A 24039-nucleotide genomic window follows, 5' to 3' on the forward strand; every position below is an offset into this window, starting at 1 on the left:
TTCCGCTAATCATAAAAATTGTATTTTTAGTGAAGTACTATTGATGTCAATTTTACCCCAAAATAAAATAATTTACACACTTTTACCTCCAAATTACTTCTTTGATCCAATAGTAGCTGGATATATATGGCCACAATATTCAATCAGGTAGGGGTTAGTAAAACCTTAAACTAGGAAATTTCCAAATTTATTTTCGTAATTAAGTGTTAGAAAAGTGAGCAATATTTTCAGCATCTTAAATTAGTGATGTTGATTTAACCAATTAGAAAGGTTAAGCCAGTATTTGCTAAACATGCCATTACTACCACCTCTGGACCAAAGTACTGATGGTTTCAAGGAGTGTGCAGAGCAGGATTTTGTAACAACAAGAACTATTATTAATCAAATACCTGGGTTTTTATTTAGAACTAATTACCAAATCAAGCATTTTTATAACAGCTCATTCTGAAATATCTATTAATTGGTCAAGTGTGACAGCAGACAAAGGTAAAATTATATTTTCATCTAGTATACACAATGATAATAAATATATTACTAGTTATATAATTAATGTATCAAGCCCATGAAAGAGGGAAAATGTACGGACAGTGACAGGGTAAACTACTGGCTCAAGGTTATATTTACAGCTACATTTTTTATTATCAATAGCACTCCATCGTCTCTGGCCATGACCATCAGAAAAACTTTCAATTGTCATCAGTCCAAATATTCTTTACTATAATGACCTATAGCAGCCATTTGTCAGAAAACACAATACTGCTCTTGGGCCCAAAGCAATGGGTTTAAGGGTATTTAATAAATGTCCCCATGAAATCTAGTATGGAACAGAAGTACGTTTTCAATAAAAAAGCAGTTCAATCTATTGAAAAATAATGTTCTATTCTATTTCTAGAATGGCCACGATACATTAATTGTGACTTAACCAAATAATATGTAAATTCAGCAGTGTACTGGTATGCACACATGTGCATATATTGTATTTTTTTCTAAAATAGTTTATATCTGGTCCGAAATTCGTGCGTGTAAATATGCACCGAATCTCCAGACAAATAAATGCATTATTATTATAGCTTATTAGTCACTAGTAACATTTTTTTGTATTTGATTGGTCCTTTTATCCATAGCTTTGGAATTAGAGATTTTAACATCCCATTTGTGATCAAATATAAAGGTTGACTCTCCATCAAACCCTCAGGATTACCATATGCAAGCAAAATAACCAATGACCAAGAACACAAATCTCATAAGTAGGTATCCAAAATGGCACAAACATGGTGTCCATTATTTATGACTGCAGAATGTCTTGTTTTTTCACAGGTGACTTTTCAACCTCCGATACATACACGCCTAATTTTTTTTGGGCATAATGGAAAGTTCATTGTTGAATGTCATTTAGGCAATCAACACTGCCCCAGACTTTTAAACGCAATGCATTCTTGAAAACATGACCAAAATGTGCAAAAGCAAGGCAAAAGAATTGCTCATTGTATGCTTCATCAACCATTAGATTATGTTCTCAGAGAGCTCAAAAACAAAATCTCTAACAGATGAAGTGTAGAAACAAAGGAGGTAGAATATGTTTTAAGATAGAATTAAAATTTCTTACCCTTAGGAGAGAAATAGACTAACCATACACAAGAGTTCATTATGTATCACCTTCCCTTTTAATCCATTACATCTCATTAACCTTTAAATTATACAATATTTTTCCCACAACATAGCTTCCACTACAGGCTAATAAAAGTATGACTAATGTAGTGAAGCAAGGTGGACAGTCGAAGGCCCAAGATTTAGACCTCATAAATTCAGATAATTATAGCGCAGTCTTTTATTTTCTATTAACATTCGCTCTTTGGATATGTAAGTGAACCAAATTTAAATATTAGCATTCCCTAAACACTGAAATAACATGTATGCAATCCGTAAATATGAATAAATACCCCCAGCTCAACCAAATTCAACGAGCCTATCTGTAGTTGACTCGAGAAAATTGTCACTTGAATTCAGACGGTTTTCAAGCCCCACTAAGCTAAGAGACCAAAAATACTGGCCAGTGTAGTGGTAGAGAATGGCAGGAAGGAAACAGGCCCAAGCATTGCACACCTCTTGAAAGTAGTAACACTTGAAGGTGCTCAAGTACAAGTTATAAGGTAACTTAATTTTTTCTTCAAACCTGGGAGTAGAATTTAAGATCATCTGGTTAAGCTTACAATGCTCTGGCACTTTATAAATACAAAACATCATTGCCTGCATGGAGCAGTGCACAAAGTCCTCATAGCTGGAGCTATAGCAAGCATTTTTTATACTTGAAATGCCATATTTTTAAAGAACAATGCCACCAGTTTCCTTCACATGCATAGTTAAACATCATTGAAACTCATTTTCAACTGTGCAAAACATGACAAGGTGTGAAAAATGTGCATTCCTGCATAAGAAAACGAACACCAAACACCGTGTAAACCCAAGACAAGAAGCCATCATCTCAGACCAGCTGGTTTTTCCAGTGCATACAAGAGGTCCCTAACGATACGTTCTGTAGCCAGAGAATTATGGCACAGTTATGAAAAATGAGTACATCCGCCAGGAGATGTAGAGAACCAACAGAAGTTTCAACTTTCTGGAGTAAGCAGTTGGTCAGAAAAACATTGGATACCCTAGAGCTAGAACCCACCTAGTAAGTGTTGCAGTAATTAATTGCACAACATAAGGATGAAGCAAAAAACTGAGAGAATAACAAGCATCAAAAACTAGGATTGATAATTTATAATGAAAATTAATATGTAAATGCAACAGCAAAAGAGTTCATAAATTACATAACCATGAATAATGAATGGGAAACAAAAACAAATCTGTATTATGGCATAAAATTTTATTATTACAGATTTAACTCATGCACATTACCATAAACCAATCAGTACATAGCCTATGTTACAAGGGCCAAGACAATGAGTTCCGCCCACTGATGGGTGCAACAGATACTATTGACACAACGTTACAAGATAATAAATTACTACATTAGCGAAGAAATGCGGACTGCTTCAAAAACTTTTAGTTTTTTAATGTTTTAACAATGAGTCATAAAACAATATAAACACTAAAATAACCTTTTTTATCTTTTTTCACCTAATCACTGATTAAGATTCTTGCCATATTATTAAAAAATATATTTATATAATGTTCACTGAAAAAGCACTCCCCCAAAAACAATGGCATGCCACTACATTCACTAGGAAATGCCATGAGGGGGAAAATAAAATGCAAAGATGCCAGGTTTAGAAGGAAGATGATGTCCAATGATATGAAAGGAAGGTTTGCGAAGAGCTCCACATCTACAAACAAAAGCTCTTCATTTCGTCTCGAAGGTTGGTCAACAAGGCTCAGCTGAGCAAACTACAGAGGTGCAAGAGATCTCCATGGAACTTTTATCTCTGGACACCACCAGTTAACTTCTCCAGACGTTTACGGAGAGCATCAACCTCAGCAGCATTGCCAACATTCTCGTCAGTGCTTCTACTTCTGGGCAAGGCACGGGCTAACCCCAGCTAATTTTTGAAGAGAAAACATTTCATCAGAAAAATTAATAGTTTTTTATAATGCTATTTATAAAAATAAGCTGCCAATCATCAATCATTCAATTGCATTCAATGGAAAAAGCATGTGGAACACACAAAAAGAAATTGGCATCATCATCCTGAATGTTTGATTTATGGAACTATATTCAAAGTGGCATCTAATACAAATACATTTCAGAAGACAGGCATGACATCCACTGGTAAACTATTCATTATGTAATCAATTAACTTTTAAAAAGTTGATACCACTGTCCTAGTTTAATGTGTGATAAAAATAATTCAGTACACACATCATATCATTTAATCATATGTACAATAAAATCTCTGATTTAATTTTCTGACAATACTAGAATGAAATGCAAAATCAAGAGGTTACAAAATGGTACAGTGAAAACAAAATTACAACAAAGTTCTATTTACTAACAATTGCAAAATACATCTTAAATATGCAAATTAAAACAGCCAAAATCTATATGAAAATAATGAACCTAAAATTCAAATATTTAACCCAAAACATTAGGAAGAAGTTGTTTTGCTTTCCAAAGTACAACTTGTACGTTGCACGTAATTCCTTAGAACCCAAAAGACTTTCCAGGATTTAGGCCAAAACCACATGCAGCACAGGGAAAGAAACTGGCCTCCTTGAATGTCTGAATTCCTATTCCATAGTTTTAGGGCCAGCTTAACCTTTACCTATCCAATCAAGTGTTCATGATAATTACTATCATAGCAGTTTGCTTTTGGGCTGTACCTTTGCAGAGTTTCCCTGAGAGTGAGAAGTAAATAAACACTTTCGATGCTAATGCACAAGACCCTCTTGACATTTTATAGCAAGGTAATAAATAAAACTATGGGGGATGGGATAATTACTTTGCTTCAATTATCTTAAAATAATTCTTTCCTTAAACTTTCCCATAATTTACACTTTTTTACTTCATTACCAGTAAACTGTATAAGAGCTTTACCGAAATGGACAGATTATATTGAACGCATAAAACTTCTTCTGGAGGACTGCACCAGAGCACAGTGAAAAGTGATCTGGTGTAGTTGTTTTTTCCAGTAATTAGAAAAAAAAACAATTTCTTCCATCTGAAAACCTATGATAGATACTTTGCAACCAAAAATAAACAAGAAATAAGTTTGAAAGCAGTATTTTCAAAGAACACTGTAAGCAAATGTGATAAAACTAGATTCCTCACGGTAGGCCTAGAGAAACAGAGATAAAAGGATTCATTGCATTTAAATTTTGTAATTACCAAATGTAAATCTTTACCATAAGCATTAATATGTACATCCATTTCCAAAGACTAATACAAGAGAAAATTTAAATTAGCTGGGAATCAACAAATATATACTGGAAATATCCTACTTAGTCCAACCAGGAGAAATTATTTCTGGTTCACAAATTTAGTTAACAGTTGTATCCTTATACATTTAATAGCAATGGGTTGGTTCACTTCTTTGATTCCTTGTTCCACTGATAATTGACATTAGAATCAGAATATAAATGAAAAAATTCTGTAACTGATTAGGTGGAACACAGCAAAATGAGCATTATTTGCTCAAAATCCTTCTCGTAAAGCCAAACACTCGTTACTTGACACAATTTTCTCATATAAATGATTGCAAAATTCACACCATCATGAAAAAAATTGTTTACGGTTTATTCAAAGAATATTATACAAAAGCTGTTCAGGATCATGAAGCATCATCTTCTTTCAGAGAATGAGCCAACATGGAATGTGCATCTATTGATAGGAAACAAAAAATAATCTAGTCAAATGGTTAATGGTTCATGATACAATCCTAATTCTTTTTTAATAGAAATCTGTCTAGAGATATGTTTTTTCTAATGCTTATATATTTTTTTCACAAAAAACTTCAAAAAAATAAAAAGCCTCATTTCGTCACAATTAAAAACCTGTTCCGGCAGGTAACCTTCAGATCCTAAGAGCTTCTTAAAGTCGCCAATTTTTCTGAAAAGTCACCAAGGGTTTTCTGCTGTCTTCGAGTATGAGGTTGCTGCTTCACCATGTCTGATTATGCACTGGATGCTGGTTCTTCTATTTTACTTCTTGTATCGCCCTGGCTTCCCTTAAATACTTTTTTGGGCTTGATGATCCTGGCACTTTTTCAGTGAAAAATACTTATGCCTTCCCACAAATATTCTCATTAACAGTGTTACCTTGCAATTGCTTTTCACTTATCCATATGAAGAACAACCTTCCAAAATCATTGGGAATACATAACCGTTGCCTGGATATTCTTGTTGTGCCATTTGAAGAATCTATCTCCTTAATTCTGTCCTTGTTCTTGAGGATAGTGCTAGTCGTTGATGTAGACTGATTGTATGCGTGTTCTTATGGCTGACTTCTGGCAGCTTTTTCTTTGAGGATATTTTTGCCACGGTTATAAAACGTTGCACATAAAAAATCACAATTAATATGTCTGAACACAGGTTTGGCAAATTTTGTAATCGCTAGCAGCATTACGATGTAAGCGAAATCAGTGCCAAACACAAACTAAAGCAGCAGGCACGAAATAATTTCAGCAAACCCCCTCACCTCATCACTCACTAAGTGAAAAGGTACCCATTAAGGGAGGCATTTTATGAAAAATATTTTAGCTAGTTATGCAAATTATTTGCTATGCATGATGCTGGTTAAGAGAGTTTCCACTGTATTTACACTAATAGTAAGTTGGGTGGTTTTTGCAAACTAAAATGTTGGATATAATCATACTATCCACCACTGGAAATAATAATAATAATAATACCATGAAATATTTATAAATCATGGTATTATACCATATTGGCCCTAACATATTTGTGTGTTAAGGGCAATAAGCACGCACACACACACACACGTCCCGGGCGCCCAAATTGTTCACAATTAGTCAACACCTATGATAGTTTTTCTAAATAATTTGGTAAAGAGGAGTACTAGAGAAATCACTTGTGCATGCTGCCCTTAATTACAGTGCAGTTATGGTGATGGCTTCTTATAATGCAAATAAATGCTCGTAGAATCGGTTATGCACATTCTAATGGATGAGAGTTTTGTGTAATGGAATGCATCTCAGTAACGAAGCAGAAAATATTTGCATGAAGACTCCTCTCATATATTTTTTGCACATTAACCTTGAAATAATTTGCTGTGCAGTTCACAAATTTCAGGAATTACTCTCAATCGTTTTAAGTGCCTTTGCATGACAACAGCACTATAAAAAGAGGTAACTGTTACACATTATAAACGATGTTGTGAAAATATCATCATTAAATGCTCATGTGTATCTTTGAAGCTTGAACAATGTAATTTAGTTTTGAAACTTAAAAAAAATACAAATATTTAATGTAAAGCATAGTTTGAAACCTTTCATACACCACATATATAATGCCAAATAAGGTGATAGTTTCTTTGACTATAATCAAGCTTTTATTTATATTACAACTGCTGATAGCTTTATATGTACTGATTTCTCAGAACTATTAAAATCAAAACCAAGAACTGAAGCAGAGCCGAAACTGAAAAAAGTGGAACCAACCCATCACTAACTTTTACCTTTTAAAAACTAAAAATTAGTGTTCCAACACGAAATAAGAATTCTTTGTTGCAAGAGTAGTTCTATTGAGTATTAATAACCAAATAAAACTTGAACTGTTGGCTGGTCATAGTTTACCATGTATTATATTTTTAAATGCAGTTATATTTACTAAGATTTACAAACGACAAGTTGTGCCCTGAAAATTAAGCAGTAGCTGGAAATTCTGTTAGTAGTACACATGAAAGTAACAAACTTGCAGGAAAGATCAAAAAAATTGCAATGACAGTGTTTTTGCCATTACACTGTGGAATTCCTCCATTGTCTTTATAACAGAAACACTGCAATTCCATAATAAATATTTATTGAAGACCATGGTTTCCCCACTGTGGCATCATCGGGTTAAGATACAACGTAAAGCTAAGTGTTCTTTGCTTCTGATGTTGAATTTTCTCCCAGTTTGCCTATTTCAGTCATAGCAGCTGAGTTTGTATACTCTGGTTATGTTGCATTTTCACCTGATGCTGCCATACACTGGCGAAACCAGGGTAGTCAATAAATATTCAAATGTGGAATTGCTGTGCTTCCTTAATTTATACTATAAAAACTTCTTACTTAGCAATGAGAAAAGGTCACCCCAAACAAGAAAAAAGACCATGGCTTTTCACATTTTATTTTTATTCCCTTAAACTTAGACCAATAGGGAACTTATTGACAACCCAGGTGATTCCCTAGCGCCTACTCCCTTAGAAGAGATAGTGCATTGAAATAGAGCTATGGCCAACCCAGAAATTCACCTGAAATAATGGGCCTAAATCTGTGTGTATTTCAAGATAAAAATTCTGGAACTCACCTCATGATTCTGAAGCCGATGATTTAAATTTTCATCAATGCTACCCCTATTATCCTCTTGATGAACAACGTATTGCCTATGAGAGTTCATTTTTGTTGTGATTATTTCCTGAGATCCCATGGAGGAGCTTTTGCCTCCCTCCGCAATTTCCATTGGGTCAATGCCTGCTTGTGCCTGAAGTTGACGTAACCTCTCAATAAAGTATTGCGGATTCCTTTGAGGCTGCCCACTATTAATTGCATCCTCCACCATTCCAATTTGTGCCGGTCCCCTATCCCCCGGTGACATAAAACTTTTCATATCAGGAGATGCTAACACACCTGAAATTAAATATGGGTAATGCTTATTGTAGTAGATTAAGAGACTTTTGTGGCATAAATGGTAACTGGCAATATTAAATAACTTTAATGTAAAATTTTGAATAATATAAGCAATATAGAATCATTTGTCCATTTTTTTTAAACCCAATTTCACATTTTACCAGGCTTGGTATTTCTGGTATAAATTCAATCCGAAAGAATATTTTTCATTGCACCATTAATTTGAACATGTTTACATAATGCATACAGATTTCATCTTATTTGTCAATTGCATTTGCGAAATAATCTAAGTATCATATAATCAACTACTCACATACTGTTGAACAGTGAATTTACAAAAATTAAAAAAAAAGAACCTAAGATTTGCCTTCCTATACCTGGAATTTAGGAAAAATCTCACTTCTCATCAAATATGAGAAAATTTGTATCATTTTTTCATGGTTTTATCAAAAACCAAGTTTTGCTTTTTTTACAAACAGCACTCCTTTTAAACTAGTTTATAATAATAAATAAATTATTAAGAGGCACTTCAAAAATTTAAACAAATGAAAATTGGAGAACTAATCGTGGTGTAGCAACCTGAACACTGGAATGATGCAGACTTTTTGTGGTGATAGGGATTCTGAAATCTGAAATTTTGCATCAAAGACAGTTGGCTGGCAATAGTTTATCAAATATTTTATTTTTAAATCTATTTAATTAAAAAGGTACCAAGATTAAAAGACTGATATGCATTGAAAACTAAGCAATAGCTGGAAATTTTGTAAGTATATGTGAATATAAGGGAATTGCAAGGAAGTTGATAATTGAAATTTCTAACGTAGCAACTAGATAAGGTGTACCCAAGCAAGAAAAAGGAACATTACTTTTCACATTTTTATGCTAATTTCTAGGACTTAAAAAACGGCCAGCTGATAAAAACTGTTCATATAACTCCTAAAAGATACATAACAGTGCATAATTACAATGAAAATATATCTTCAGTCTTTCCTTGGGAACCTCAACTATTTTAAGCTATTTCATCTAATATCATTATTATGCAAAGTAATTGTAAACTAGCTGTGAGACATATTAACAAAAAGTATCATGTAAACTTGACGAGTCACATAGTACGCATGCTTACCGCACAAAGCTCATACAATTAGCTTATATGTACTATTTTTAAGAACTATTTTTCCAGATGCAAAATATTTTAATGTTTCTGCTTGGCCACCTTTTTCAGGACATTCCAGATAAAAAAGAAAATTTGTGTTTACACAATGATAAAAATAATCAATAAGTGAATTACACTTCGTATTTTCATCCTGAATGCAGCCCACAATACTCAAGACTGATACTGATAGCATTATGGAGATCAAAGTATAATGACACTGTGTATCCCATTCATACTATTAATAAATAGATCACCACAAACCAAGAACTCATTTTAAAAGCAAAATGAAGGATTTTCATAACCTCAAAAAGAGCGATTTTACTGCACACCACACTCACCTATTGACGAACACATGGAGCTAGGTTTAGAATTGCCCCCATCCTGCGAGGTATTAACATTCATTTCTGTGGCACCAACTCGGCGACGTTCAACTTCTATTGAGCGCAGCCCTCTTTCAATGTAATCTTGAAAGAACCGAGATGATTTGCTGAGGAATGGCTCAACATCAGCCTCAGGATGTTGAAGTTTGAAATCATACAGGAGGGATAACCCCTGAAAAAAAGAAAAAGGTGAGTCAACATTTGCTTCCGCATAAATGTAGAGACATGCCACAAAAAACTCTATATTACTTTTTATCATTATTATTATTGATCATTATCTAAATATTTCCTGCTAAGCAAAGGCAATGTTTCATTATCAATATCGATAACTGCACAATCACTAAGCATTTTTTAAAATCTTGTCAAATTTATCAGTAAAGTAGACTCTCATTAGGGTACACAGTGGTAGCACATTCATTCTTTCAGGCCCTGGCCCCAACTCATGTAAAATAATTATTATTAGAATTTTTGAATGATGTCTTTTGGCACATTCAACAGAAAATCAAAATAAAAATTAGTCCAAGAGGAAGTAAACAATCCATAGACATAATTCCAAAAATAATGTAAAAAAATTACTTTCTCAAAAAATACGATCGAAATTAATGATCATGAAAATAAGAACACACAATTTTATTTTTTATGATGTCATCTCAATATGCATTTTAGTGATGTTTGTTTTGAAATGTTTGTGGGCATTTTATTATGACTGATTCAGTAAAAGTATTTTTAAGAAATGCGGTATAATATTTCAACCAAGGGGAAGTGCTGAGTTAGAAGGAAATTTTTGATACAGAAGCATTTACTTCTACACTTTACTTCTATGAAAAGTACAGAAGTCCTCATTTGAAATGTATAGACAGTGGTATTAGCAGAGTACCATCCCTTCCAGCCATTATTATATTTCTGACGTTTACATTTGCATGATTTGTATTTTGAATTTAAATTCATGCATACTTGAAGGAATTTATCTGTTGCTCCTTAGGAGTTCCTAAAAAGATCAAATGTGTGCTGCAGAGTGAATTACATGCAGCAATGTTTTATGGACATTGGGAAATACCATAAACTGTCTTATAATTTTGAACTCTTAGTCATTACTAAAGTACATTTCTATTCAGAACAGTAAAATATCCCTAATTAGCACTTTTCTTAGAACCACAGAAAAATTTATAAAATGCAGGAATATGCATAGGGTGGAAAAAGGAGAAAATTCACATTTACATTCTTAATTACCTAAGTCCATATAGAGTATAAATGCTAAGTAGTGTTCAGAGTATGGCAATACATGTCATCAAATTGTTTAAGGTTTGACTTACATAACTATGCATTAATTAAAACACTACATAACTTTGTTAATTATTGTGCAGAATTTCATTCATTATAGAATTCATATTTCCATGGGGTATGCTACAAAATTATTAAACAGTGACTTATAAAGTTTTAATAATTTAAGTTAGCTAACACAAAACATTATGAATACAATACTTCATAATATTGATGCAATGCCAGTTTCATAAATGTATTACTACCATCAAGCAATGAAATGAATAGAACATAATAAGTACCCTTAAGTTTTGAATCCATGCTGGTTTCCGGGAATTACCGTCGCGTAGGTTAGTCGGATGACAACTGTTTCGCCCCCAGTCCTGGAGGCGTCTTCAGGTCGAAGTGATGTGCGTTGCGTTTTGGCCGCTATATATAGGAGACGCTGGCTGGCCAGGAGCTCTCTGATTGGCTCTTTCTTGACGACGAGTGGGAATCACCCTTTTCCAAGTGGAGGTCAGGGTGTAGCCGTCCTCACGGTTGAAATTATATGGATTTTTTATTATTTCCACCGCTTCTCTGATGAGTCGCGGAAAATATCGCCTTTCTCTTGCCAGCACTCTAGTCTGGTCGAACTTTATAGAGTGTCCCGGTTCCGACCACGCATGTTCGGCGATTGCCGAAAGTCGGAATTGTTTCTTATCAGTGGCTCTTTGGTGCTCCTTGGTCCTGCATCTGATGGACCTCCCTGTTTGACCGATATATGACTTCCCACACGTGCACTTTATCTCATATACACCTTCGTGCATGAGATCGGGGATTTTGTCCTTTGGCTTTGATATTATGTCGCTGATTTTTCTGGCTGTGGAGAACCTAGTGGTTATGTTGTGCTTCCGTAGTAGCTTGCTTATCCTCTCAGCCGTTCCGGCGACATAGGGAATGGTAGCATATGCCGCTGGTTTTTCTTTTCCAGGTTTCTCCTCGTTCTGTTCTTTTGCCCGAATCCCCTCTTTCGTCAACTCCATTTCCTTTATGACGGTCCTTTTTCGGACCATGTGTTCTGGGTATCCATTTTTCCCCAGCGCGGAAACGAGGTATGTCTTTTCTGATGGGAGTGATTCGGCGTCGGAGATGGCGTAGGCGCGATGCACTAGTGTATTTACTAGCGAGCTCTTATGGGCGGGATGGTGGTGTGATCGCGCATCCAAGTACCGGTCGGTGTGGGTTTTCTTTCGGTATACCGCATGGCCAAGGCTGCCATCCGGTTTTTTGGTCACTAACACATCTAAGAAAGGGAGAACACCATTCTGCTCTGTTTCCATGGTAAATTGTATGGCAGGATGTTGCTGATTGAGGTGTTTCAGGAACAGCTCTAATTCTTCTTTCTGTTTCTGAAAGTGCACGTGTGGGAAGTCATATATCGGTCAAACAGGGAGGTCCATCAGATGCAGGACCAAGGAGCACCAAAGAGCCACTGATAAGAAACAATTCCGACTTTCGGCAATCGCCGAACATGCGTGGTCGGAACCGGGACACTCTATAAAGTTCGACCAGACTAGAGTGCTGGCAAGAGAAAGGCGATATTTTCCGCGACTCATCAGAGAAGCGGTGGAAATAATAAAAAATCCATATAATTTCAACCGTGAGGACGGCTACACCCTGACCTCCACTTGGAAAAGGGTGATTCCCACTCGCCGTCAAGAAAGAGCCAATCAGAGAGCTCCTGGCCAGCCAGCGTCTCCTATATATAGCGGCCAAAACGCAACGCACATCACTTCGACCTGAAGACGCCTCCAGGACTGGGGGCGAAACAGTTGTCATCCGACTAACCTACGCGACGGTAATTCCCGGAAACCAGCATGGATTCATCAGATAGACGGCGCGGAAGCCTAAGGATTAACCCTTAAGTTTTGTTCTCCACATTACAATTGCAACTTGCAACACATGGTCAACCATAGGTTGCATGTTTTACTGGTTAGCATGTGTAAAATTCCGGGTATTTTCAGAAATGAGTTGACAAGAGACCACTGTAATGCCATACTAAATCTTGTGGTTATGATAAAAATTATAACAATTATTTAAAAAATGGGTAATAAGCAAGCAGCAGTAGATCAGCAATGAGAGCAAGAGGAAAATTTCAGAGCATAAGGATATTTAAGTGACATAATGATTAAATGGCAACTTCAAGGGGAACTATTATAAATACACTAATTGCATATGTCACATGATTCCAAAAAAGACCTATCTAAAAACAAATTTTAATATTAACTCCAAAGGTTACCTCTTTTGTCTGAGACTTGGAACCAATTTTGTTGAAGATTTCAGATAAAATGGCATGAGTGGATTTAGATATTCTTCCACTTGATTTTCCCTCCTTGGCAGCTGCTCCACCTCCTGCTGGTCGGCCTTCCTTTTCTTCCATCTGCCACAACATATTAAAAATGCCATTAATACCTATAAGCTGGTCTCAAATTAGTGGCACACCTACATCTAGTACGTCCCTTATGCCATATAAACAGAATTGGTATTAATATTAATGAGCAAAAAAGTTCCACCCAAATATGACACAAAAATAATCCATTTTAACTTAGGAATGAAACTCATAGCAAAAAAATGCCTCATCACTAATTATGGGTAGCCTTTCTGAACCAGTTTTCAAAAGGATGATTCACAACTGGCATATATCATTAAAATTATGGTGCATCCATTCCAAGTCATTGACATATAGGTTACAAAGATTTACGACATTATATATTTTTAGATTTGAGGTTTTGGAATTTTCAATGTAAATTAAAAATTTCACGGTAAAGGTCCCTATGACTTAATCAAGAAATATTTTACAATGTTTTCACAAACATTTTTAACCATTTCATTTAGATACCTGCAATGGAATAGACTTACAGAACACCTGGTGAAAATGATGTCAAATATTAGGATTATCATAAGATCAAAGTATAGCGCATACAGCACCATTAGCAGCAGAAATCTAAACCCATTCCAACCAAATTACTCCTACTCGCAGCTATGCTTAGAAATATCACACAAAGGGAGGAAATAAATACACTTGTTTTTATATAATAAATTATTTTCTTGAATTTTAATCCCACTGTCTTGAAAACTATCTTTACTGGCTAGAATTAAAAATCTGGACTAGTACTATGCCATGAAGCTAGTATAGCTCATTTAATACTCAACAAGAAATTTACCCCACAGTGCAATTGAAAAAGAAGGTGGAAAAAATGTTTTTCATTGAAAATCTGGTTAAAGAAAATAAAATAGATTAAGCTCTTTTAAAATGTTCTCTGTTAACGGATAGAGGTTGTCATTTTAACCCTTAGTTTACTGAGTGAGTGAGTCAGTTTGAAAGTATAAATGACATTTTTTTCCTTCCCCACAAGTTGCACTTTCCTTTTGTAAGTAAATTATTGTAATTTTGTCAAATTCATTTTAGCTCTCAATTTATGTTACCTTCATACCTTTTAGATTTTCTATGCTGCCACATTTGGGGAAACTGTAATATAGTCAATTTGTTGTATTTTTTAAATATAAAATTTATCATAATTCATATCAATCAATGATATGGTAAGTAGGAAATGGCATGCTTTATCTGGACAATGATGAACAAGATTCCTATCGTATAAACATGATCTCTAATGTATAAGCAAGATCCCCTATTCATAATCAAAGACTAGGTTTATTCTTTGTTGATACAAACTGCTGGATTAACTATGGCGATTTGGGGATAGATGGTGTCCATCTAAACAGAAGGGGCTCCCATAAGCACGGAAGACTACTAGGCAAGTTAATAAACACATACAAGAAGCAGGGAAACTTATAGGAGTCAACCGAGGTTATTTGGAGGTGGAAACCAACAGCCACCGCAGAGGCAAAATCACTTTCTGTGCGACAGCCTCATACAACGGGGGAGAGTTCACAGAAGAGTCTGTCAGAGGAAGAAGAACTGAAGCAGCGACCGGAAGCGGAGGGCGGAGGACACTTGGCGAACGTGAAGACAGGGAATGGCAAGGAACGACGGGATGTGTGGCGAGCAGAGTGTTGCCCAGTGGCTCTACAAGCAGACCCGAGATTGTGTACGGTATAGACGGTAAAATTGAAGGTAAGGGCTCAAATATCCTCCAGGTAAACTGTAGAAGTATCCTCAACAAATCTAGGGAATTTGAGACTGTAATAAATGCTTGTAATCCCAACATCATAATTGGCACAGAATCTTGGCTTCACGATAGCATTACATCGGCCGAAATTTTTCCGTCAAATTACAATGTCTATCGAAGGGATCGAGGTGGGAGGGGCGGAGGAGTATTCATTTGTGTTTGTAGCAACATAATAAGCTTTTTAGATTGGCAACAAAGTAACTGTGAGATGATGTGTGTAAGGATACGAGAAGCAGAAAGTAGCAAATGGTTAAAAATAATTGCTCTGTATAGAAGTCCAAGCAAAGGTATGCACTCGTTGGACATCCTTGCTGACTATTGTTCTGAAAACCCCCATGATAACATCATCATAGCAGGGGATTTAAACCTTCCAGAAATAGGGTGGGGGGGCAAAACAGCGGGTGGCGGGCAGGCACAAGATCTGGTAAATCGCCTCATTAACGAAGAAGGGTTTACCCAGGTAGTAAATAAGCCCACTAGGGGAGAAAATACCCTCGACGTTCTTCTACTTAGACCTCCAAACCCTATCATTAGTGCAGATGTCTTTCCGGGAATAAGTGATCACGCAGCAGTGTGTGTTAAAATGGACTGGTATAGATCAACAAAAGGTATGGGGGATGAAAAGAAAATTTGGCAATATACCCGGGCAGATAGGGAAGGGTTCCAGGAATTTTTAAGGGACCAGTTTTCTGAATGGGCAGCTAGTGAAGCGACCGTGGAGAAAATAGGGGAAACATTCAAAGAAATAATTCTTGAAGGGCAAATGAAGTATGTTCCCATTAAAAATTTGAAACAGAACACAGATCCGGAGTACTACAACAAAACCATAAAAAAACTAAAGATAGCGGTAAGAAAGGCACAAAGATTAAAGAATGAAAGTACAGAAATGTCACACCATTACAGGACCTTGGTACGGAACCTAAATAGGAAAAAAAAGAAGGAGGCAAAGGAAAAATTTCTTATCAATGCAATTCCGAAAGACAACGCAACGAAATTTTATAGATACATGAGAACAAGGAAAGATAACAGGGAACGCATGACTATATTAAAAAGCAAGGAAAATGGTATTGTAACAGACACTGTAGAAATAGCAAATATTTTCAACTCCTGCTTTACGGATGTTTTTCAGGGAATAGAAAACCAAAAGGAAAATAAGGCTTGCCTTAATTGCTCAGAAACGACAGAGAACTTCATCAGCATAACAGCACCAAATAGCTTACTGCCCTCGACAAACGGTATTATCTTGGAGGACTCATATTTTGTGAAAAAAATAAGGAGGATGAGGAAAAATAAGTCAGTGGGACCGGATAATATCTCAATTGACATTCTAAAACTGGGTGATACCGCAATAGCTATGTACCTGAGTCATCTATTTAAAGTAACTTTAAATAATGATGCCTTGCCCAATGATTGGAAAAAAGCAAATATTACACCAATTTTCAAGAAAGGGGATAAAACAATAGCCAACAATTATAGACCGGTAAGCATAACCTCAGTTGTTTGCAAAATAATGGAAAAAAGAATCGCTGACTACATTCGGGAATGGTGGGCAAGAGATAGATGGCTATTCAAACACCAACATGGGTTTAGAACGGGATACTCGTGTGAAACGCAGCTTTTGGGATTAAGTCAATACATTGGCGATGCAATAGATGAAGGAAAGGAAGTGGATGCAGTCATTGTTGATTTTTCGGCAGCTTTTGACCGAGTGCCTCACGATAAATTATTGCTAAAGTTGGATTCGTTACCATTGGACTTGAGGGTAAAACAATGGATAAAAAATTTTCTCAGAGGCAGAACTCAAAAAGTAAAATTAGGGGATACATTTTCAAATGAGTTGAGCGTACTAGCAGGAGTTCCACAAGGTAGTGTTCTAGGGCCATTACTCTTCCTAATTTACGTAAACGATCTACCAAACAATTTACATTCCCAAATAAGACTCTTTGCTGATGACTGCATTATATACAGACGGATAGAACATGTAAATGACCACGTAATATTACAAAATGACATCGATCGCTTTGGTGACTGGGTTACAAATAATAATATGGGCATTAATATAAGTAAAAGTAAGCATATCAAATTTTCAAATAAAAAGAATGCAGAAAAGGAAATTTACACCCTCTTTGGAGAAAGAATCCCATGTACTAGTCAATGCAAATATTTAGGCATTTATTTAACTAGGGATCTTGGGTGGGGGGTCCAAGTAGATAATTTGACACGGAAGGCATTTAAAGTATTACATTGGGTGATGAGAAATTTAAAAGGAAGTAGCGTAGCCACAAAAGAAAAAGCATATAAGGCACTGGTTATCCCTATCCTTGAATACTCCTCCATAGTATGGGATCCATATGAGGTGGGACATATTAAAAAGATAGAAAAAGTTCAAAGAAAGGCAGCAAGATGTGTACTCGGAAGGTACAAAAGAACAGATAGTGTCACGGATATGTTAGATGTACTGAAATGGGAGAGTTTGAAAAATAGAAGGAAAAGGAGTAGGTTAGGCGCGATGTATAGAGTTGTTAAAAAGGACGAAGCGTGGGAAGATTTATGGCAAGGGATAGAAAAGCCTAACTTTAAGGGAAAAAACGACCATAGCCACAAAATAAAAATAAGGACTCAAAAAACCAATAAGAAAAAATACTCTTTTTTAAATAGAACCATAATTGATTGGAATCAGCTGCCTGGAGGTTTGTTTGAGCCCTTTCCATCCAATTTTAGAAGTTTTACGTTGAAATGTAAAGCAGCCACTGGGTAATAAACTTCATTGTAGTCATGAAAATATTGTTTGTATGTGATGTGGACGGCATATTTTATGTGATGTGGAAGTTTGTTTGTATGTGATGTGGAAGTGTCATTATGTAAAAATATTTTATCTCTTCTGTTTTTGTGTGTTCGTATGTAATTTTCGTGGTACAGTTATCTTTGACCTAACCAGACCGTTGCCACCAGGAAATTTGCCTAATTGCAACGTAATTGTGTAAAATAAAAAAAATTAAATAAATTCCTATCAACTGTTTTCAGTCCTAGCTATAAAAAGGTCTATTGATGCTTCCAAACCTCTTGCATAAAATGCATAAAATTTTCTCAGTAAAACTATAATTTCTCAGATCCCATTAAACTGACTAGTCATCATCGTTTAAAACATAAGGAACAAATATATGTCATAGGTCTTAAAGTATGGACTACAGTCGAGTTTGGAAACTGGATTACTTCGCTTTCCAGTTTCCCACTTCTTTCTGCTTAGTTCTAGCTTTTTAATTTTCCTGGCAAACATCAGCAAACAAGTAAATGGTGCCAAATTTCAGCATCTTTATTGTTTGAGCATTTAAAATCATTTGAGGAAAAATATTACTATATTTTTTATTTCATAAGATTTCTCACACCAATTATAAGTAAATACAAACCTTCATCAGTTTGATAAGATATTCATGTAACTCCGAGTCCCTTAAGTTTTCAATTCGCCCCAGATGAGACATGATTGCTCTGCCTTTGACTTTGTACAGATGATGTACAACTGTCCGTACAGTCCTGAACGGAAGATCTGACTGCCTGTCTTTCCACACCTTCTTAGGAAATGCCTAAAATTGTGGAAATAAAACATACACATTTCACTATTACTATACATCCTTTTAATTGCCCAGCAATCACCATTAACATAATCAAAATGACATTGCAATGGCTAAGAGTGAAATTTCTGAGTGATGAAATACATTAGAATCAACACCCATTTTTATCCATTTCCATGCTGATTAGTTTAGAATAGCACTGGTAATCTTGAAACAGTGACCTTCAAGATCAAAAGCTCTTTAAAAATACACAGATTAATAAAAACATGGCTAAATGCAAACAAATTTCGAGAATTTACTGAGTATTATTCATTAAACAAAGGCAGATATATTCCAGCCAAAATATCTTTTCTGAGTAATGCATTATGCATACCATTAAAAACTTATGGATATCATAAAGCACCACATCCAGGCATATGTCATCCTCCCAATCAGGAAGCAGCTTTGCAACTTTCCAGAGGCACTTCTGAATGAGTTCCAGGAACTTGGGTGGCATATGAGGACTTTCCACACAATCATGCAACGACCTTATCAAAGCACTGGATTCAAGAAAAAGGTAAAATATTTTTCAGCAAATATACTGGAATAATGGGATTCCTCTTCCTAAAATTGTGGAAGAATTAAGACATGCAAATGGAAACACACTATTACAATATTATCATGCAGTTTTACAGTATTACAACATCAATGGAAAAATACCTCAGAGACTTTCTTAATAAAGGCATTATAAATGTGAAAGCACATGGAATACAATTTTCAAAGTTAATTCAACGAGAATTCTGTAAAGAAAAAATAATTGTGATTGAAAAAAGATAATATGTAAGAGTATATAACTCAAAAATGTACACTAAAATTATATAAAACAATTAAAATGCATTTAAAAAAAACATATACTACACGTTATCATATTTTCCTTCTGAAAACTATCAGCAAGTGAATTGATAACAGACTAAAAAAATAAACAATCTGATTGAGATTAGAATGCATTCATGAATAATAAAACTGCTAAATGTGAATGAATATTAAGGATAAAAGTAACATACAGTGGAATCCCAATATAACAAGAATGGTGTTTTCAGCAAGGCCCTGACACACTGTTAATTCATCTCCAAAACTTAGTACAAAGTGAAAACTACGCAAACTGAAAGATGTTTACACCAATGTTATACGAATATTGTTTAATATCATTTCCATTAGTGTAAAGGGAACTTAAGGCAGTAAGACAATGTAAGGCACAAATGACAGAAAATGCCATCTTCTGAGTGGCTGTTCAGTCAGTCTAAAAATAGAATGCTATAGCAGCTGTACAAATTCAACTTTCACTTTAATAGATAATAAAAGCTGGGTAAACATAACCATGCAAAATGATGTGAAGAATATTAAACTTATCCATCACAACAATCACTCACATGAAACATTAAATCACCTACAACACTCATTGACGAGAATATAGTGCACACAGATGCTTTTTGTTGAGTTTAGCTCTCGCACCTTTAAAATTACTAGTTCTTTATCATAGATCCAACCATTTTTTTGGTATTGAACAATTTCAGGGTTTTCCAACGTGGTTTCCTGTTAACTCATTTCACCTTTCTTCTTCCACCTCTATTGAATTTCAACTGCTCAATTCCTTTGCGACAAATTGTAATAATTCATCAAAATAATTTGCTTAAACATTGATTATCATAACAGTTTCAGGTTTAACTTCATGGAATTCCTTCATTATGAGGGTAAAAAGAAACTTGACACTTCCACAATAAGGACTTAATATTTCACTACCATGGTTCTGATGCTGTGCATCATCATCACCTGATGATGTAAGATCAAACCGCAACATTGTGCATTAATGCCAATAAGAATCCATCTAACTCAGAGACATGTTAGTCAGGGACTTACTCTAAAAAAAACCTCAATAAAAAGACCAATTCCCAAAATAGTTTATTACAAGTAAATTAGTGACCACATGACCTACATACTGAACCCACAACAATTGTTTAATATTACGAGCAATTCATTAGCTGTAGGAATTTTGCATTTTTTTCTTAATTTGTAAAAGTCCCACTTTAACACAAATCTTACATAGTTACCAAACTAATTCCAGCAATAAATAATTTCTGGGCATTTCCCAAATCCCCTTGCTTTACCCACTTACTAGACACACTGTTATTCTTAGCATTTAAAACACTAACATGAATGGGTATTCTTTCATGAAAGTCACAGCTAATAGTACCTTGATCAAAAATTTCCCGGAATTTATTCAGAAAATTAAAAATACAAGTTTATTCATCTAAATCTATATTGTCCCCTTCAAAGTAATCCCCATCGACTGCAACACACTTATGCCAGCGCTTGATCCAATCCTCGAAACATTTTTTATATTCGGTTTTCGGTATGTCCATCAGTTCTTCCTGCGATTTTTCCATTACTTCCTCTCGGCTGCTAAAACGCGTTCCCCGTAATGGTTTTTTAACTCGATTGAACAGAAAGAAGTCACAGGGAGCCAAATCAGGTGAATTCGGTGGCTGTTGGATGGTATTTGTTGCATTTTTCGTCAAAAAATTACGAATAATGATAGCACTGTGCGACGGTGCGTTATCATGGTGCAAAATCCACGAGTTTTCTGCCCACATTTCTGGTCTCTTTCGGCGAATTGCTTCACGCAAACGTCTCATAACGCCCAAATAATACTCTTTGTTTACTGTCTGGCCTTCTGGCAAAAATTCATGATGCACTACACCGTTGTAATCCATGAAAACCGTCAGCATTGCCTTCTTTTTTGACTGAAAACGACGTGGTTTTTTTGGTCTCGGCTCATTTGGTGAACGCCATTCACTTGCCTGATGTCTGGATTGCGTGTCGTACTCGTAAACCCACGTCTCGTCTCCAGTAATGATCCTTTTGATGAATGTGGGATCGGATTCAGCCTCGCAAATCATGTCTTTTGCGACGTCAACACGGTCTCTTTTTTGCATGAAATTGAGGTCTTTTGGCACCAACTTTGCTGCTACACGGCGGAAACCCAAATCATTAACCACAATGTCTTGGGCGGATCCATAGGCAATGTTCAAGTCCTCCGCTATTTCTCTGATGGTTAATTTGCGGTTATTGACCAACATTTCTTTTACTTTATCAATTTTTTCACCGACTTTCGATGTCGATGGTCTGCCACTGCATTCATCATCTTCGATTGACTCACGACCACTTCTGAACCGCTCGTGCCACTGGTAAACGACCGTTTTTTTTAGAGAATCGTTGCCGAAACACTTTTCCAACATTTCCAACGTCCGTGCGCCACTAAATCCGTTTTTTACGCAAAATTTAATACAAGTTCGTTGTTGCAAATTTAAATCCATTTCTGCAATTGTAAAAAATCGCCAACACACACAGAGATAGATGTACTCTTGGCTACGTAACTTTTGCAAATGTCAAGTTATGACACTAAGATTTAAAGGGAATATCAACAACAGATGTACCAATTTAACAAAAAAACAGAACTCAAATCGGAACGATGGGAGCGCCACACGGTGGTTATTCCGGGAACTTTTTGATCAAGGTAGTATATATCATTAAAATATATAATCATAAAAATTTCCATCATGTAACTTATGGGGATATTAAGCCATCCTTATATCAAGATTCCACTGTGATTAGATGAAGATTCATTTCCTATGCTTACTGAACTAGCTGAATCCTAAACATATTAGTTAGTCATCTGCCAATTTTACAGTAATTTACACCTAAAACTACAATTCATTTACATTTTAGGTAAATGATTCAATGTTGTAAGTCGAACAGTGTAACCTTCTAAGTCTACAACAAAATCTGGAATTAAATTGGTAGATAGTATGTAATAATAACTAGACATTAAAACAAACCGCTCATTATACAACAATTCCAGCATGTTGGGTTCCAGCAAAAATATTCTAAATTATTTCAGGGAAAAAATGATATTAAAATTTATGGTCAATCTTATGGAAAATGCAATACAATTTTAATTACTTCACTACACAGAATTCTATGAATACACCAAAGAGAAGCAAATCCCTATATTTTTCACCATGAGTTTATGCATGGATATTTAAACTAACTAAGTCAGATAAAAAATATCATGTAATCATAGAAAACTCTGAATGGAATTACATAGTTTGAAAGAGAATAATAATTCATGAGATTTTCCAGAATTGATAGGAATGAATCCAAAAAGAGAATTAACTATTCTGTTTCCTTATGTCGCAATAGATCACTTGCCTTTCAATATACATATTCAATTATTATTTAAGTAATGATAGTTAAAAAACATTCTAAGGTGCCCAAAACCAGTAAAAACATGAGTCACTCCATTATCAGTAGGAAGAAAAATTATTTCTTATCAATATAACAACATACCAGATGAGGTTGGTGTGATCAGACCGCTCAATGATGCGTACCACAAGCACATTTATTGCCCTACAGAAGTTAACTCCACCATCAAGCATTTCTATTCGACCATCATGAAGGACAGTAATAAGATTCCACACCAAATCTCGCAGGACATCTCTTGACACTTTACATGCCAAGGACTGATGGTTGAATAACTGTAAAAAAAAAGGTGATTTCAGTTTCCTTAAGTTTAACCGTAAATTATGCATGGAGTTACTATTAAAGTTACCCCAGATCACTATAACAATAACACACAGAAATTCTAATGTCACAATACTACAAACCTACTGTGACTACTACTACTACAACTACTACTAATACAAAACTACTACTAATACTACAACTACTACTGTGACCTTGATGGGATTAAAGCAGTTGTTTCCCAGTTAAAAAATATTGATGATGATTGCAATGAATAAACTTGTTGTTCCTCGCTAGAAAATTAATGCACATCAGGGGGATTTAAGTGTTGATACAACCCAGGTTAAAGTGGCATCATATTTAGGTATGATTCAGTACAAAGCTACCCAATAATTTTCTTGCATTTTTACAAAAATAAGTTTACCCTGACTTTAAAAAAATATGATCCTGCAGAAAAAATAGTCATTACATGAAGTGAAAAATTTTAAAAATATAATTATTTTGTATTTTTAACAAATATTCACTTCTGCAAGCTTTGTTGTAATGAATTGTTGATATTTTTGGTCCCATCAGTTTTGCAATAAGGAATTTGTACACTACCTAAAAAAAATATCTTGCATTTTGTGAAAAAATATTATTTTATAAGAATTGGAAACAAAG

General features: G+C 35.2%; 1 protein-coding gene across 1 annotated transcript in view; it reads right to left on the reverse strand.

The window, feature by feature from the left end:
• Positions 1-2852: 2852 nt before the first annotated feature.
• The window catches only part of msps (msps cytoskeleton-associated protein 5), a 73169-nt gene continuing 51982 nt past the window's right edge, over positions 2853-24039 (reverse strand). The window contains exons 29-35 of the mRNA XM_071597082.1: positions 23206-23393; positions 19193-19358; positions 18658-18831; positions 13360-13500; positions 9777-9990; positions 7966-8285; positions 2853-3542 (exon numbers count right to left, since the gene is read on the reverse strand). Coding sequence (XP_071453183.1) covers positions 3423-3542; positions 7966-8285; positions 9777-9990; positions 13360-13500; positions 18658-18831; positions 19193-19358; positions 23206-23393 — 1323 coding nt within the window. The 3' untranslated portion in view covers positions 2853-3422. The remainder of the gene's footprint in view (positions 3543-7965; positions 8286-9776; positions 9991-13359; positions 13501-18657; positions 18832-19192; positions 19359-23205; positions 23394-24039) is intronic.

The sequence above is a fragment of the Hetaerina americana genome, unplaced genomic scaffold (genome assembly GCF_022747635.1).
Source record: "Hetaerina americana unplaced genomic scaffold, ioHetAmer1.1.p SCAF_8, whole genome shotgun sequence".
Classification (NCBI taxonomy): Eukaryota; Metazoa; Arthropoda; class Insecta; order Odonata; family Calopterygidae; genus Hetaerina; species Hetaerina americana.